The sequence below is a fragment of the Caenorhabditis elegans genome, chromosome III (assembly GCF_000002985.6).
Source record: "Caenorhabditis elegans chromosome III".
NCBI classification, from domain to species: domain Eukaryota; kingdom Metazoa; phylum Nematoda; class Chromadorea; order Rhabditida; family Rhabditidae; genus Caenorhabditis; species Caenorhabditis elegans.
In genome coordinates this window covers 6,802,544-6,820,152 of record NC_003281.10, presented here as the reverse complement: position 1 = coordinate 6,820,152, position 17,609 = coordinate 6,802,544, and the positions used below count along the sequence as shown (strand labels likewise).

General features: G+C 35.1%; 3 protein-coding genes and 4 non-coding genes across 9 annotated transcripts; 4 read left to right on the top strand and 3 right to left on the bottom strand.

Annotated features, from left to right (window-relative positions):
• The first annotated feature begins 335 nt into the window (after positions 1 to 335).
• Positions 336 to 454, top strand: F28F5.11. Its single transcript, NR_052399.1, has one exon. It is a non-coding gene; the product is annotated as an Unclassified non-coding RNA F28F5.11 (non-coding RNA).
• A 326-nt stretch (positions 455 to 780) lies between these two features.
• On the top strand, positions 781 to 2,836 carry F28F5.6 (uncharacterized protein). The gene is made up of 3 exons (NM_171174.5): positions 781 to 936; positions 1,857 to 1,953; positions 2,531 to 2,836. The coding sequence occupies exons 1-3, from the start codon at positions 785 to 787 to the stop codon at positions 2,678 to 2,680; spliced, it is 399 nt and encodes a 132-aa protein (NP_741202.1). The 5' UTR covers positions 781 to 784; the 3' UTR covers positions 2,681 to 2,836.
• A 283-nt stretch (positions 2,837 to 3,119) lies between these two features.
• F28F5.4 (Uroporphyrinogen_deCOase domain-containing protein) lies at positions 3,120 to 3,542 on the top strand. Its single transcript, NM_001038272.4, has 2 exons — positions 3,120 to 3,346; positions 3,396 to 3,542. Exons 1-2 carry the CDS (start codon positions 3,283 to 3,285, stop codon positions 3,452 to 3,454), a joined length of 123 nt encoding a protein of 40 aa, NP_001033361.1. The 5' UTR covers positions 3,120 to 3,282; the 3' UTR covers positions 3,455 to 3,542.
• Positions 3,543 to 4,189: 647 nt separating this feature from the next.
• lim-8 (PDZ domain-containing protein) lies at positions 4,190 to 17,365 on the bottom strand (the record flags this gene model as incomplete). Of its 3 annotated transcripts, NM_171173.5 has the most annotated exons (19): positions 4,375 to 4,472; positions 4,563 to 4,649; positions 4,692 to 5,002; positions 5,049 to 5,149; positions 5,436 to 5,978; positions 6,522 to 6,584; positions 7,912 to 7,998; positions 8,270 to 8,441; positions 8,488 to 8,750; positions 8,798 to 8,865; positions 8,908 to 9,031; positions 9,168 to 9,488; positions 9,813 to 10,055; positions 10,100 to 10,338; positions 10,416 to 10,587; positions 14,084 to 14,242; positions 14,290 to 14,461; positions 16,342 to 16,394; positions 17,327 to 17,365. In NM_171173.5, the coding sequence occupies 19 exons, from the start codon at positions 17,348 to 17,350 to the stop codon at positions 4,375 to 4,377; spliced, it is 3,300 nt and encodes a 1,099-aa protein (NP_741201.1). The 3 variants fall into 3 exon arrangements, with proteins under 3 accessions (NP_498484.1, NP_498483.1, NP_741201.1); NM_066082.6 differs by lacking the exons at positions 14,084 to 14,242; positions 14,290 to 14,461; positions 16,342 to 16,394; positions 17,327 to 17,365 and adding an exon at positions 13,427 to 13,621 and having other exon boundaries at positions 4,198 to 4,472; NM_066083.8 differs by lacking the exons at positions 5,436 to 5,978; positions 14,084 to 14,242; positions 14,290 to 14,461; positions 16,342 to 16,394; positions 17,327 to 17,365 and adding an exon at positions 12,316 to 12,573 and having other exon boundaries at positions 4,190 to 4,472.
• On the top strand, positions 14,343 to 14,491 carry F28F5.10. The gene has a single exon (NR_052398.1). It is a non-coding gene; the product is annotated as an Unclassified non-coding RNA F28F5.10 (non-coding RNA).
• Positions 14,513 to 14,585, bottom strand: F28F5.t1. Its single transcript has one exon. It is a non-coding gene; the product is annotated as a tRNA-Asn (tRNA).
• F28F5.8 lies at positions 14,720 to 14,924 on the bottom strand. Its single transcript, NR_052397.1, has one exon. It is a non-coding gene; the product is annotated as an Unclassified non-coding RNA F28F5.8 (non-coding RNA).
• Positions 17,366 to 17,609: the final 244 nt, after the last annotated feature.

Here is a 17,609-nt window from a genome sequence, read left to right as displayed (position 1 = left end):
TCCGAAAACTAAGCGGGTCAGATCTTTTCCAGAAAACACGGTTCCATCCTCAACAACTGTGCACTTGCCAGGGTACATTGAAAGGAATCTTGCTCCGACAAGCTGTACCGTCCAAAAAGCCAAGAACATATAATTAACTTCACCCAGAAACAGCAAATGTTTAAACAGTGACAGTTAAAAAAAAATTTGAAAAAATTAACGTTTTGTGCAACTTTTGGTTTTAAATCCAACGAATGCCGAATTGACCAGCGAGCAGGCATAAAACCATTTTACAATTTTTTGGATGTCAACAAACCATGGTACAAACTTCATTACTGCATATAATCTTTAACATTTGATAACCCATTTTCCTGAAAATTCAATTAATCAAATTCAGCTCAAAAACTAATAAACGCTATCACAGTGACTCCTCCCACTTCTGGCGGCACTTCACGTGGTTATCAATCTCTTTTCAATGCTGCTCTACTGATAGTTGATAACAATGCACGCCTTATAATTTGACTCTTTTGTCCATCTACCGGTACTATCAATCTGTTTTTTCATTTTCTCTCGTTTTCAATAAATTCAATGTTGTTTGTTTTAACTCTTTGTACTCAATTATCGATTTATGATACGAAAATTCTCACTACCGTCTAACAAAGAGTTATTACCGTTCTGCTCACAAAAATGTTTATGAGTTTATTTTTGAATATTTTCAAATCTCAACCCTAAACCTCAGTTCCGAATCTTTCTAATACCAAAAAATCACACATCCAATTTCAAACTAATTCTAAGTTCCAGAAAAATGTCTACATTGATTGCTCTGTTCAGACGCTTGCTCTTTCGCCGTCGTGGCACCACTGAAAAAGCTTCAGATGAAAGTGTAAAATCACAAAAGCCAAGGACAAAATCTCTAAACATTCCTGCAACAAATGGCTCACTACGCGAAAAAACGCGGTAAGTTTCTTGAAGTTTCGCTGAATTTCATCATGATTCACTTGTTTCATTATCATTTTGAAAACTGATAATGCGAGTTCTAATTTCGAAATTAATTTTCAAAAATAGCAATTGATTGAAATGACGTCGTTTCCGATAAGTTGGGTCAAAAGTTGTCTTTTTAGAAAAAATAAAATTAATATTGCTTATCAATTTGTACTACGTCAGATGCGAGGAAAATACGTAGAGAAAATGAAGTTAGAAAACAATTTAATAACTATTGAAAATCGTATTAAAAACTGATTAGCCAGTTGTTTCAGTCTATTGATAATAAAACAATAGACGAATTAAATGTTAGCAAAAAACATCAATAGTATTTATTGTAAAACGAGGCGACATACAACTTCGTGAACGAAAACCGTTACAAAACTAGGAAATTTTGATACAGTATTATGGAACTCTTGAATGCACTGAACTGCTCAAAAATGCATTTTAGGAGGTCATTAAAATTTGAGCAGCTTCTGGTATATTGTAAGTTAAGCCGCGCTCATTTCATAAACGTAAATTGATTCAAATTAAACGTGAAATTATTATTGGATTTAACTTTTCAGCGGAAAAATTATTAAACTAAGCCTCTTGGTATCTCTGAAAATTTTGATTTGAAAAAATGCGCCAGCATTTCACTGTTAACATTTTTGACCTAGTTTCTTTAATTTTTGACCCGCAGATTCTTGTTACCTGATCATTTCATGTTTTATGGACCTGATAAGAAGAAAAAGTAGACACTTTTAAAATTGAGTGCGACGAAATGAAAACGAGAGACTTTTCGTCTCGGGGTCGTTAATTTTTAAAATGAGATAACACTTATTTTTTTGTCTAACATGATCTTTGAATTATCCTACTTTGAGTGTTTATCATAAAAACAGTTCCATTTTTTCCAGAATTCAAGTAAAACGTGGTTCCCAGGTGGTTATCCGGAACCGGAGTCAAAGTGTGACAGTGGAGAGGAAACACGTCAGCAGAGGCACTTCTGATAAGGTAATGATTACGAATTGATGAAAATGAATCATTGTTTGATGATCAACAACAACTACTGAAAACGCCTTTGGGTCACAGGGGCTTTTGCGGTACTTTGTGAGTACTAAATTTCGAGTTTGAGATAGTATTGATAATGAAAATGATATGTATGTACAATTGAAGTATTATACATACAAAAAAAATTGTGTACAAATATATTTTGCAAAATAATGATAAAAACTGGCGCACCTATTAAGGCTTACGTGTCTGCCCACCGTCTTCGTGTAAATGTAAGAATTGTTGATTTTCTCGTAAATTATACTAACAAATTATTGTCGAGAAATAGTTTATTTATTTGGAAATAATACTTATTTTTGTTAAAATTTTGAGAATCGCATCCAAAACTGTGCTGAACAGGTTTTTCTGATATTTAAAGCACTTTTCAAATTTTCTCAACAGATATTTTTTGATATAAAAAATATTTTGCTAAACTACTACATAAAGTTTTTATTGCTAAAATTTAATTATTGGAGAAAAACTGGCAGTTTTGTAAATTTGCCGAAAAAATTGCCGTCACTCTTTAAAAATCCGATTTCAGCAAAATTCTCCATCCAGCCGTCGTCAATCACACTATACAATTCACAAAGGAGGAAACAACTTACCGACTAGCTTGGCACCAACCCTAACATCCAGCTATCGCATGAGATCTTCTTCTGCCACGAAACCCACTATCATCTACATTCATTAAAGTTCAAACTTTTACTGTATAAGCTTAAAATTTTAATATCGAAAATCGGTTGATCTCGCAACGGGTTTTTGATTTTTGAAGATAATTCTCTTTTTTTCAGTTTCTTGTGTTCAACTTTTGTCAATTATTCATTTTACATAAAAGTTTCAATCGAAAATTTTAACTAAAATTTCAATTTTTTTCGAAAGCTTTATTATTTTTTCAAAGTTATTTAGTGAAATCTTTATCAGTCTTGCAGTGTTCATTAGTCTTGAAGTCCTACAGATTTTGCATAGTCGTAGAAAAAGTTGCGAAATATTTCAGAGAACTCAAAAGCTTCTGACTATCACAAGGTCAGAAATTTGATCACAAAGTCTGACCCATTGTTTGTTTACTCAACGCCACTGCTCAAATAAAGGAATGCGTAGTGCCTCCCAGTTTTTCGTCCTTTCATACCTTCAAACCACTCACCATGATCGCTCTTTTACTTCGTCGTATTCTTGGAAGAAGAAGAAGACGTCAGCAACAAAATCAGAATTTTTCCGTAAATTCTCAATCTTATCCTGTATATACAACAGGGCCTCATCCACAACCTGGATTCAGTGAGCCACCTCCGCCGTATAATGCACAAAATCCGATCCCACAGCAAGTATATTATCCCCCGCCTCAACAAAATTGTGGAAGAAGGTAAGAATATTGATTTTTATCAGTAATTGCAACTATTCATTTGTTTCAGGCGACGCCGATGCGGTCGGTTTTGAGTTTCCAGTCGAATCATTTAAGTTTCTCGAATAATTCAAATTATTTGATATGTTTTATTCTTATAAATATTTATTCTAAGGAAATATTTTTCATAATTTTTTTTAATCTGAAAATACACTTTTGCTACTATTTTCAATCACAAAAACTATTTAACAATACGTTTTCGACGATTCAATACTGATTTTTTTGGAGTGGTATTTAAAGTAAGTTTATAAAAAAGGATTTCAAGAGATCGAAACTGACAAATTTTTATAATTTTAATTTTTCTATAAACTTTTGGAAAAAGAGCAAATAAACGACAAGTGTGTGTTCTGTTTTGTTGAATTATGTTGCAATGATCAGAAAAAGAACCGTTGCGAGATCTCTTAAAATTTCAAAAAAACTTGTTCATTTGTTTGTTAATTTTCCGCCAATCGATAGACATTATATTATAGAATTCGTTTCAATTTATAAACTCATGAGGGACTTGCAAGATGTTTCATTATTAAATTTGGCTTTTCTATATATATACCTTGAAAAACAAATAAACGCCACGTGCTCCGGCTCCGGCATAAATGGTCGATTTCGATATAAATATTTTTAAATTAAAATCTCGGTGTATTCATTAAATCTTCATTAAACATTTCACATATAAAACATCTGGTATGCTCGTTTATGGGAAAATAAATTCGTTATCGTTTTTCTATTTTTTTTCTTCAATATTTCACACATTTTTCAATTGAAAGAAAACAATCATATCACAGGGGGGGGGGGGGGGGGGGAGGTTCAGGGCTATTTTATAACGTGCCACGTGGCAATTTATGATTCTGTTGCGCGAAGATTTAAACAATAAAAATAAGGTGAAAATATTGTTGGGCAGGGCGGTATAAAAGTGAGCAAACGGGTAAAGGATGTGAAACAATTATTGGGGAAAACATTCTAGAAAGAACTTCTGGGACTGGACTATTTAGAGCTTAGACTTTGCTCAATTGCACACGATCATTACTGTAACAGGTTTGACAGTGGAGGCGTCCATCTCGAACACGAACATCGGCTCCAGTGGCTCCACTACCTTTAAAAGTTTTTTTTCAAAATTGAACAGCACAATATTGCAGGAAATAAAAAAGGCCCCGCATTGGGCTTACTTTTTGCCCTTACTCACCAAGTGAAGTTTTGCAGACGTAACATTTGAAACATGCAAGATGATAGAATAGATTGAGGCTTTCGACGATCATTGCAGCACCACGTCCTGAATGATAAAACTTATTTTAAAAAGTATGAATTTTCTTACCAAGTTCCTCGTTACAATGAGCACACCGATGCTTTCCACTAACGGCTACCACAGAATCGTCTTTTTGAGAACTTTGACTATGCATTTGTTGTAGTGATGATTGCATCTGGGTCTCTTCTCTTCTCATTTTATTTCTGGCAACTGGTACCGGGTATGTCCTTTCCTCGACTCGACTGTATTCATCACGTTCGTACTTTTCAGTGATGACCGGAGGATCAGCTGGTGGCATACTGTATTCTCGGTCTCTCCTATACTCAATCTCTCTCTCCCGCTCTTTTTCCATGCGACGATTTATATATGAGGGTAGGTTACTGTAAGTTTCGTTTTTAAGAGAGTTTCTAAAAATTTCAAATTCACCTCAACGACGATGACGTAGCTGCAATACCACGACGATCGGCCGAGTTTCCAGGCGCAGCTTGACGTTGCTGGTTGATGACATCACGCCAATCACGGGATTCCTTAACGAAGTTCCATTTCTAATCGAATTGTAGGGAAAGAGAAAGAAAAATTATCTCGGAAAACCGTGTTTTCTAATCTGGATGGAAAAGTGCACAAGATGAAGTTTTTTTTTAAATAAATAAAATAATATTTATCTATAAAATTACCTCTAATAAAGTATGGAAAAGGAGTCAAACAAGTCTCAGTCTATCTCAAGCTAGTATAGAAGATTTAAGTTTCAATATTTTAAATGTGAGAGTTAGTATTTCTAGTCTAAAAGTGTTTCACACTAAACCAATAAGCCACCTTCTCATAAATTTTCGTCGTCGTTGTCACTTTCGTATCCTCTAGTTGCTCTTCCCATTTGTACGTGTTTCTAACAAAATCCAGGTCACGTGAAGGAGCTCGATCACCGTAATCTCGTTGAATCTGAATATCATGAATTCGCTCCCGCGGAGCTCTTACATGATTTCCAGAACGATCGTAAAATCGATGACTGACTCCACTGACTTCATCCACGTCATCCGGTACGGAATCATATCTTGGAAGTCTAGCTGGTTGCTGACTTCTGGATCTTTGAGGCATGACCCCGTAAGATCCGACTGTATGAAATTCGTCAACATGACGTGGTATTTCTTGTCTATGACGTCGCATTGAGGAATATGTTTCCTCAATTTCTTCGTCCTCTTCTTCAGAATATCTCTGATAAGACGATGTTTTGGGAAGTTGAAGGGATTCTGTGGAATAGTATCGTCGTGGTGGTGGTGCGACGGGATCGGATGACTGATGGTAATAGTTGTGTGACGATTTTTTGAGAGCACTTCTCAATGGTGACGAGTCTCGTGAGGTCTGTAATATTTGGGTGGTGTTGGCGTGGCATAATGACGTCACAACAAAACGATAGACTAAAAAACTGTAGAAAAAAGATTGGTAGGGTACGGAATCTACCTTTGAAAATTGGAAGTTTTCTTGCCCTCCTGGAAAGCGGGGAGTTGGCGGGCATATGTTGCGCCTCCTGGTATGCATAGTGTCGTTGAAAAGCTTATATTGGGATTTCACCAAGAAAAATACCGTACCCTATTGGACCATTCCTTTTACTCTGATGTTAGAAGTGTTAATGTGTGAAAATCCATGTTAGAACAGTTACATGCACACTGATAAAGTTTTTTTTTTTGAAAACATATATATTTTTTAAATGTCTTATCTTTCAAATGTTCTTTTTCAGAATAATTTTGATCTAAAACTAACAAATCGATAGGACAGAAATAGGGGAAACAAGGGAAAAACCAAGAAAACTATTTTCACAGCTAGACAGGTCCAACATGAGCTTATGGCCTAATGCTTTCTAGGCCACCCTTGTTTGACCTACCTTTGCGACGTCACATAACTCACCACCGGCAGCTTCTCAGTAACCTCTTCTCCATCAGAATATTCGTTCTTCCACTGCGCAGTGCCCTGAAACTTTGAATACATTTTTACATTTTTGGAAATTTGGGTCAAATTAATATTTGTTCTGAAATCTCCATTTCGGAACAAAAAATGTTTTGGAAATTCAAAGAAAATTGGACACTGAATTGAATATTTGTTTTTACGTGCAGCATGGCAACTGCACATCCTTCTTTTCTTTCAACAAATAAACAAATACAATTTTGAATGAACATGATCGGGATGGGGGGAATAGACTCGTAGGAAAGCGAGAAAAATGGTGGCAAAAAATGTGAAACGATTCGAATGCGCAAAAAATGAAAAAAAAAACTGAGGAGAGAGGAGGGAGAGGAATCACATTGTTTACATCGAATTGTATTTCGGTTTTTTTTGTTGCATTTTGTTGCACTGGTCGTTGTATTTTTATGAGTATAAGTGTTGTGACTAATAATTTAGAAAGAGATTTGAGTTTGATAGATAGAAATGAAAAATAAAAATTTTAAGAGTTCGCCTCTAATATATAAGATGAAACTTAAAAAATTACTATCAAAATTAAAAAATTTGCTGTTGGGATATTATCAAACAAAAATAAATTAACTATTGTAAAACTGAAAAATTGGCAAAGTTGTGAAAATATAAACTTTCACAAAACATAGACAATTTAACAACTGGTCTTGTTTTTACGTTAATCGGAGGATTACGGCAAAAATGCAAGAGACAAGACCTCGAGAAAAGCTATAAGGTTTTGACCAAGAAAACCGACTATTATTTTTCAAATAAAAATACTTCCAAAATCCTTTTTTTTAACTTGAATTTGAAGATTTCAATTCATAAATTTGAGCATAGAAAACTAACCTTACTATGAGTATAAACATCAGTTGTTTTTCGTTGAGACTTGCCACAGCAAAGCAGCATTTTCAGTTTCTTTGCTTTATTTTTCTCAGAAAATGTTCTTCCAAAATAATTGAAAATATTCTGAGGAAGATGCACAAAAACTGTGGGAATACTGTCGCTCTTCTCCGACTCTCTTTCTCACAAAACACAACAATAGAGACAAAGATGTGAGTCAGGCAGAATGATGATATGAAGAAAAAAAAGAAGAAAAAAGAAGGATCAGTGTACGATTTTTTTGATTATGTTTTGGCAAAAAAAAATTAATAATATTTCCTTTTGTAGTAATACTATTTTATTTTCAAATTGAAAAATGATTGAGAACATGAGTTTTGGTTTCGTTTTTTTATTTCTCAATATATAATAATACTACTTGTTCACACAGTACACACAGACACCAAAATAGGTATGAAGTAGGTATGAATACGTGCATACTAATTCTGAACTTTAAAAAAGTTCAACTTACGCTTCTTGGCAAAGTAGTCCGTTTCAGAGTAGTAGTTGTAGACTCTTCTTCCGAATCACGCCGACCGTCGTAGTTGAGATTCGTACGCTGAAAAAATAATTACAATTGAATTGACTATCGAATTTTCAAGAACAAGGCCTAGAATACGGAGCCAGTAAGTAACAATTTTTCTCTGAAGAAATAAGATATCAAATTACAATTTTTCAATGTCTTACTTTTGACAAATTTATGTTTATTTCAAAACATTTATTTTAATTCTGCGCAATTATATTCCAAAAATTTGTAAATTAACTTCCATTTTTAATTTTCAATTATCGAATTCAACACAAGAAATAATGCTGAAAACCAATTAACTCACAGCAATATTTTCATTGCTCAAATGATAGTTTCTGATTGTTCGTGGTTCTTCATCTCTCTGACTTCTTGAATAAATCTCTTCTGACTGTTCTCTTCTGCTGAGACGTCGATCGACTTCGGGAACAAAGTCAGTTAATCGTCCAGGAGCATTCTTCTCTTGATAATTTGAAACTCTGTAACTGATTATATTCAGCTACGATTAATTGGAGTAATATTAACCTGTAATCTCCATATTCACTTCTTCCACTGCTTCTGTTCGAGGATGAGTTGAAATTATCTTTTGCGGTTCGGTAGCTCGACAACGAAGTGTCTCTTTTGCGATCCAGTGATGACTGAGCTGTGGTGCCACGTGGCAAACTATTGAAATCACGAGAAGATCTTGTGGCGTTTGAGGAGTTTGAATCACGAGAAGTTCGAGTGTGTTTCCGTTTGAATTCAGCATAAGAATCGAACGATTTGTTCTCAGTGAATACTGAACGAGCCTGAAAATATTTTAAGCTACATCAAAATGTAACAAAAATTTCAGAACCTTATCATAATTACTCGAATTCGATGAAGATGTCGACATTTGCTTTGAAAGCATCGGAGCTGGAACAGCTGAAACTTATCAGTTAAATTTAAAATGGTTCCTGAACTTACGAGCTCTCAATATGAGCACATCAGCCTCTCCAACTCGGGCGGCTTCGTGAAGAATTCTAGTAACACCTGACTGATATTTATCAGACATTTCTTCGCCGTTTATTGAAAGAATTGTGTCACCGACCTGAAAAATCGGAAAGGAACAATTTAAAAAAAAGGCGAACGTTCACATTTTCCCAGTGATGCACTTTTCCCAAACCATCACACAAACCAACTATACTAGTAAACTTCTAAGGTTTCAAAATTGTGCTAAAACTTACCAGAAGCCCAGCTTTATCAGCTGGAGATCCAACAATAACACTTTCCACAATGACTCGTTCATCTCGTTTTACAGTGCTGAACCCCATACCCTTGTGCACTGGCTGTGAGCCCATAATAACATTCAAAGTGAACATTCCATCTTGTTTTGAAGCTGAACTAGCACTGTATCTACGTTGACGTTGATAACCATTATTTTGTTTTGGATAGTAACTGGCTGGAGATTCATCAAATGGAATATCCACAGCATGATAGATTCGAGTGGTTGAGTTGGGTTTTTTAGGTGCAGGAGCGAGAATTTGGGTTTGTGGGCGGTGATAGTCCTGAAAGAAACTAACTTGATTAAGATGATAGAAATTTTAAATTCAAAGTTTAAAATTTTTTAAAAACTACATTTGGATAATTGGCATCACTGTAGAATGCTATTAATATGTCTTCTTAACTTGTTGTTACTACGTTATGTGAACAACAAAATTTTGGCGATCTTATTGTAAATTTAAAAACCGATATTTAATGAGTCCGGAGATGGCTATTTGAAGCGCACCAATGTAACCTTGAATTTGCATACTAGAAGAACTAGTCAACTTTCATAATGATATTTTTTGCTATGATAATATCGACTACAACCTTTGAAAATGATTTATTACCTCCATAATAAAATCAGTTCTTGGATACTTTGTCGCTGTCACAGTTGCTTTCTGCTCTCTGTTCAATTCTATCGTCAAATCGATATTTTCAACTTTCGATTCCCCATTGTGAGTGATATCTTGAGCAGCTCGTGAAACAAATGGTTTGACACCTTCCCGTGGTGGTGGCTGCTTGAATGTCGCTTCCACACGAGCCGACATTACAGGCATGTATTGATTTTTTTCGACTGATCGAAAGTTTTCCTAAATTATTAAAATTTATAAATGTCTTTAAAGAAAAATCTCACCGTGTAACGTTTTGTGTTAGTTAAACCTAAATCCTCGTCCTTCTCACTTTCAGATGGGCTTTGATCATAATAAGTGTCTTGTTCAAGGCTTCGATAAATTGGAGCGTAGTCTTGACCACGAGATAATTTCAGAGGAATGAGCACCTGATCGAGTTTCTCCTCAACTGGCGGTGGTGGTGGAGGATGATGTGGAGGCTCTTCGTCAATTATACTTTTAGGTGAAACGAAGAGGTCTGTGCCTGAAATTAATGATATGAAATCGTTATTTCAAAATTTTAAAAACTGGTGACTTCCGTAAACCAAACTCAAAGCCTACTTCTCGGTGAGAATTCTGAAGTGGATGGTGATCCCACTGTTCTGTTGTCAATTCCAGAATCGTTGTTCAGCTCGTCACTAGAACTTTGCAACGGAGATACTGTAGAAGCTGAATGCTGACGTGGCAGTGCTGGTCGAGACGCCGAATTCACTTGGAGGATTTCTTCTTTTGACTGAAAAGTGGTTTTGTTGTTTTTTTTTGAATTTTATTTTGAAGAAGGACACTGAAATCGGATCTGGCTTTGAGCACGTTTAATATGTTTGAAAAAATATTTTTTGGTGCAGCTCAAACCCGAATAGATACATAGAGCTAATTAAAGTTTGCCAATTTTTCGAAGTCAGTTTTGAAGTTTTGCCTCGTACCAACCGGTATGCCTACAACCGAAACATTTTGGAAATGGAGAACAAAATGCAGCCATGAGGCAGGCACGTAGGCATCAAGGATGGATTTCACCCATGAATTTCAAAAAAAACGTGTGAGAGGGTCACCCGTCACCCGTGAAAACTCACAGAAACGGGTGAAAACGGGTGAAACACGGGTGAGCCAGCCACCCGTCACCCGTGAAAGCAACTAAAACGCAAAAAAAAAACGGGTGAACGGGTGAAACGGGTCACGGGTGAAGCCATCCCTACTAGGCATGCAGCTGTGCCTGTTTGCCATTAACACTTTAACGTAACATATTGTAAGTTCAATGTATGAATCTAACATTTAAGATAAAATGAGCTTAATTGAAAATACTGTAACGATGCAAGATTTTTTTGTTTTTTTTTTCTAAAAAGTTATTATAAATGATGTCATTAGAGAAATTATAACATGAAAAACTTGTACAGCAGCCCAAAAACTGTTAAACTAAAAATACAATTCGATTCCAGAAAGTATGTTTTCAGATGGACAATTTAAAAACAAAAGAAAAATAAATAAAAAGAGTGATGTGTCTTCTTGTTCTTATTCTTCTTAACAATAATATACATATACACAGATACGCACAAAAATCGTACAATACCCTTCTTCTCTTCCGTTCCTTTTTCCCGGAGGTGTCTCTCTTGTCTTCTACGGAAAGTGAGAGGGGCGGGACGTTTTCAGGTGATATGTCTATATTGTTATAGATGATGACTAATACCTTATGGAACAAAACACTGAAAAAGAAAAATTCTGGGTTGTTCCTAGAAAAACTGCTACTCGCGTTGGTGGCAGTTGCAGAAAAGGCAGAAAGGCCTCCGATATGCATAAAAGGGAATTGAATACAAAAACTGGATTAGTTACGGTTTTACGAACTAGCAACAATGTGAGAGCGTCTAGTAGTTTTTCATGACGAATGAATTTCGAAAAAATATAATGGAAGGTTATGAAATTAGACGAGAAAGTGATGGGAAATGTTTAACCTTTTCTGGAAAAGTAGGCTTACAATCGTTTGATCCTCGTGTTTTTAAAATCATATTAGTAAAACAAAAGGATGAGTACGGCGATTGAAAGTGAGGGTCAATACAAATAACCAAGATTTGGGATTACTATAGGTAATATTGTATGTGGTGCTTTTAACGTCAATGTTGAGAACGGAATTATTAATTTCGTATATTTTCGGATATGAAAAGCCTTAAATGTTACGAACATAAAATTATGAAAAACACAAAGAACCACAGAAAATGTTCCGCCCATATCATGGTTTTTTGTTTAATTTTCGTACTCGTTTGTTTAAATACCAAAAAACTATCACGGAACGGAATCAACTTTTACAAGCTCACTTTTCATTTTTTTTTTGTATTTGAGAAATGTCTTTGGTGCAATGAAATTTGTTTTTTGTTAAATATATACGTTTTACTTTGAGAAAAAAATGCAGAGTCACTTCAAGTTAATGAAAATCTAACAAAAAGTGGCCCACAGTAAGTGAAATACAGCTTACCACCAATGTATCATCCCATTTAACACTTTTATTTCTTGACTTCCGTTCCTCTTCATCAAAAAGCTCAACAAAGCTGCTTGGCTGAGAAGATGACGGTACTGATGACGTCATCATTTCAACGTCTGCTGCTCTCTGACCGCCTCTTCTAGTGGTTATCTCCACATGGACGTATCCACGTTGATCTCGTGTCATACATGGAACACTTTCATTTGGAAACAGACGACTCCATCTGGGCCACGCCCCATTTTCGGAGCTCATGTATTGGTGACGTGGACCGGAAGTGATCGGAATAGGTGTGAATGAAGAGTCAAAACAATGAGATTTTGGCGGTAAACGTCTCACTTGTTGTATGTCATAGACTGAATATAGATAGATCTATAATATTACGTTGTAGAGAGTTAGAGAATGAAACGTACGGCGCCGTCTTTTCCAAAAAAGAGATTACATCGAAAAAGTTGAGCGATCGACTGGCTGGATGGTGCCCCCCCCCCCCCCCCCACTCTCAACGCGTATTACCAAATTCCGAATAGCTGGAAATAGTGGAAAATTCCTGGAGACGGAGACTCGAGACCGTTTATATCTACTACCACGTATCTCTATGCCTCGCGCTTTATATAGATGACAACAATGCCCGGGGCTTTCATAAATATATGTCTATATTGAAATGACAAACTTCAGGGTTTTGGAGAACTATATTGAGGGGTTTACTTTGATCATGTTGATGTTGAAGTTAGCTCTTTTAATATTTTTGAAACTATCAAACATAACAGTTAGTACGGTAGTTTAATTCACAAGACTAGATTGCTTAGAAAATATTCTCCAACTTCATATAACTTTTTTGACGATTTCCATATTCCAATTGAATGAATTTTTGTTTAAATATTTTGAATGAATAATTTATATAATTAATTTCGAGTTTCATTGACAATAAATACATTGTGAGAAAACAGGCTACGTATTTAGAATTTGGAAATTTTTCAAGGAAAATAGAGTGAATAGATTTTCAGAATTTAAAAATGTTTCCAGGAATTCTTTTCTTACAGCGTATTTTACTGACTCATATGGAAAAATGGTGTCAAAATGTTTTTTCTCTATTGGTTTTAAAACTCACCACTCCACCTCGAACCTTGATCCGAAGGACAGAAATCTCTTTGGGACTAAACGGACAATTCGCATTTGCACAGAATTCCGGTGGAATCACACTCAACGGCTTCTCAACAGATACCTCAGGCATTTTAAGAGTAGCAGAGAAGAATCAAAACCAAAATGAATAGGTTTGAAGTAAGCACGTACAAAATGCTCTAACTCTTTTTCTTTTTTCGTTCGCTTTCTTTCAATTCATTCCACTAGTAACCAGTTATCGGTATTTTCGGTGAGAGAGTGTGGTTGATGAAGAGAGCTCAGACATCGAGACTTGTCAAACTTTTAGTTATTTTCGAGGTTAAAACAAACAAACTACTACCCATGGAGAAGACGCTTTGCGCAATGAGCACACAGTTTGACAACATCAAATATGTGTGTACGATTTTTTAAATTTTGTGGTTAATAGGTTTGCGACTACACGTGTGAGTTCCATAAATATTTTCTTTTTTTTTAATGATTTCAGATGTTTTTTTCAAGGAACAACATGATTAGGACGGGATCACTTGAAGTTTCAAAACTTTGTCAACATTTCTCAGCATTGCAAAATGTGAGCACCGTTAGAGCTTTGTGTAAGCCGTCGCTTCTCAACTATCATTTAAATCCCTAGTTGAAACCCTTACTGTACCTTTCTAGGTTGATATGAAGTGTATTCCTCGCTTCTTCGGTGAATTGTAGTCTCCGGTACAGTAGTATCCGATGTGGCTCGATCTCCAAATTTTTCCTTTCTCTTCTTCCGCCAAGTATCCAAATTTTCTTGCCACGGTTCACAGTCGTCGAACTTTAGCTTAAAAATGTTTAAATTAGGATGTGGCTCTTCGGTAACTCACGTACCGTCTGTTTCTGTCCTTGTAACATTTTTTCTCGTTGAGCTTTCTGTTGTTGAGCCATTTGTAGTGTGCTTTTCGCAGATTCAGCCATTTCGTCGCCGCCTTTGTTGACGGCGACGAATTGGAAAGGATCCGAGGATTTCTGTCCCGGTCCTCGTAGCATTTTTGCTCCGGGTCTGCAAATTTCATTTACTAAGAAAATATAATTTTATGAAGCCAAAAAGTTTCGCTCCCGGGTGGGCTCGAACCACCAACCTTTCGGTTAACAGCCGAACGCGCTGCCTATTGCGCCACGGAAGCACGGAAAGTTCAGGTCAAAGAGGCCTATATTCGCTGTAGTTAGAATAGAGACGCAGATAGGGTATGTGCAATAGTTAATACACTGATCGAGTTTACAATGAGAGAGACCGCTATTAACTTCAAACCTAAACGCTAGATTATTTTTTAGAAATCGAATAAATTTTAAGAAAAATGAAAGGAAAAGCTTCTGACATGGGACATCTGATGTGAAGGCGTCAGAAGTCAAAACACAGAAAAAAGCGAAAAACAAGTGTCTCTTTTGGTAATTGATGTTTCTTTCCAGCTTTCGCGTCCCTTTTGCCTTACCAATAGCTAATTTCAGAGACCAGAAACCTTTTGCGGTGAAGAAAATCTGGGTTTCAAGAGGAATATAAAGTTATCAGAGAGAATAGAATTCGGGATAACTGTGAGCTTATTAAAAAAAAACATAGTACATTTTGGAAAACTATCGTAAAGTTCAATAGGTAATTCAGTCTTAAAAATAGTTTCGCGATCTATAGATAGCGTCTCAGGGAGAAGTGTTCAGAGAGTTGAGAGCAGCTACTACCGGAACCCGGTAAAACTTATTTTAAGACACATGGTAATTTTCGCAGTATCCGATATCTACTGGGTTATGTTATTTTTCATCGAAAACACAGTTAAATTAATCTAGTAGAGGAACCTGGGAACTGTTGGGTTGCTGTGAAACATCATTTCCACATTGAGACTGAAATATACAGAAAAAGTAGAAACTTGTAGAAACTTGCTCAAAGAGTTCATAAGACTAAAAAAGGGTTGATCAACAAAAAGAAAAACCGTAACAGTGCCCTTGACTCAAAAATCATGCCGAATATCTTCTCTCACTCTCATATATCCGGTCATTTATTGGCGGCTCACATGCTCTCATTCATTTGTTTATTTTCTCTCCATTGGCGAAACGAGACACAGTTAGAGATGGTCACTACGTTCTTTTTCCGAGACATAAGAAAATAATGAAGAGACTGAGAATATGCTACAATATCAAGAGAGTGCGTAATCGCCAATTTTCGCGCTTGCATGGTAAGTACAGAGAGCTTTGAGTACCCTCCTTTTTTGCTCCGACGCTTGGTTTTTTGGAAAGGCTAACGGTTTACACGTACCGGCAAACGCTCAAAGACAAAAGGAATGAAAAATGAACAGTCTAACTAGAACATTTTCTAGTGAATATATAAGAAAAGATTTTTTGTAAAACTGCAAAGGAAGTCCACGCCCAAATGAACTGGTCTAGAATATATGACTATTGTTTTTGTTTTAATAAAAATAAAATCCGTTTCAAAGAATCTTGATACTGTTTTTTCGAATAAAAACTTAAATTATAAATGTCTGAACATGATCCAAAATATATTTTTAACGTTTCAATGTAGTAGGCCCAGCCCAGCCACGGAGAAATGTCCTATTTTGCCTATATGCGTTGTTACTGCAAAGCTTTTGTTGAATTTCTTAATTGAAATGGGTAGTTAACGCTACAATACAGAAATTTTGAGGAATATGCTATGGTTAATGAAAAAGAATCTCAAAGAGAATGAGAAAAAAACAGACTAAGAAACCTGATTTTCAGAATATTAAAACCTATTTGCATACTTTGCCGCTTTCTTATATTACATCTACCCTTAGAACTTTTATAATGACATTGAAAATTCAAATAATTCACCTAATTAATCTTGTCACTCATAATTAAATGAACGATTTACATGATCATAAATGACAAAAAAATTATTGTGGTGAAAGTAAAACTCACCCAAATTCGTCTTCAGGATAATCAGATCCAAGATTTGGTGGATACTTGGCCACCTGAAAAATGTATTGAAATTATTCTGAATTTATGAAAAATAAATACAAAAAGTAAGTAGAAACGACAAGGTTATTGTGGCAGACATAAGTTAGGTAAACACGATAAAGTACATAATGAAGTTAATCACTTAAAATATCATTTTCGAGTATTAGAGGTGAAAGTGGGCGATTAATAACGTATTTTTTACAACTTAAAAGATAAAACTTTAAAACATGTTTTACGAGTATTATGTTATCATCATCTTGATTAAAAAATGATGATAAACTTTAAAATAACTAAATGCTTAACTGAAAAAGGAACGTAGTTTGATTATAAACGCAACTTTTGATTCAAAAATTTCAACTTTTTTATTCATTTCTCTTCCATCCTACTCATTTCAGAAATGAATCATATCACAGAAAAGGAACACTTTAACATATCATTTATGATAAAAATCGATCATAATACCAATCAAACACAAAAAAGTCTCCTGTTATCAGTTAGTTTTTGTGTGAAGACTGTGTGTTAAAAGGGGTGAGTATGTGAGCCCTCTTGAAATGTAAATATTAATATGCCCAACATTCTTGGGCATTTTTGAGGTTTTGGTTTGCGTGCAAGAAAACTAGGATGATATGGGACATTGGACAGTTTTGATTCTTCCTTTTTATAATTTCTAAATTTTTATTTTTTTTCAGTGTGCCAAATAAAATATGTTAATTTCCAAAATAATTTTCCAATAACCCCTTCTCAATCTAACAGTGAGTTTTAATTAACTTTTCTGTACTAAAAAATGTTTTCAGAGCTTTAACTGTTTTTTACAAACTTTTGCCCAGCAAAAATGCAAAGCTAGAATAACTAGAAAACACAGGAATACGTTGAACTATTTTGAAAATGAATTAGCCACAAAATGTTAATAAATATACAATGAAAAATTCAAACACTTTGAAAGTACCTTCACTGCGTAATCATTCTCCATCATCTTTACGACTTTCTGCAAATAATTGAAATGAAACAATAAAAAAGTCAAGTTACAAGAAGAACATCAAAAAAAGTAATCAATGTTTTTTCCAGAGAATCAAAATAGATTATCTGAAATTCAAATAGAACACAAACACGAGTAACAAAAATAGAAAAAGACCTCTGAGCAAACAGAAATAGCGTTTAACTTGTGGGAAATTTGATGACAGTTTACATTTCTTCAGAGAGGAAGAAAAATAGAAATCGACCACACATTT

Coding starts and splice junctions, on each gene's coding strand:
- F28F5.4 (NM_001038272.4), top strand. CDS start 3,283: ATGCACAAAATCCGATCCCACAGCAAGTATATTATCCCCCGCCTCAAC. Junction 3,347..3,395: donor CAACAAAATTGTGGAAGAAG/GTAAGAATATTG, acceptor CATTTGTTTCAG/GCGACGCCGATGCGGTCGGT.
- F28F5.6 (NM_171174.5), top strand. CDS start 785: ATGTCTACATTGATTGCTCTGTTCAGACGCTTGCTCTTTCGCCGTCGT. Junction 937..1,856: donor TCACTACGCGAAAAAACGCG/GTAAGTTTCTTG, acceptor CATTTTTTCCAG/AATTCAAGTAAAACGTGGTT. Junction 1,954..2,530: donor GCAGAGGCACTTCTGATAAG/GTAATGATTACG, acceptor ATCCGATTTCAG/CAAAATTCTCCATCCAGCCG.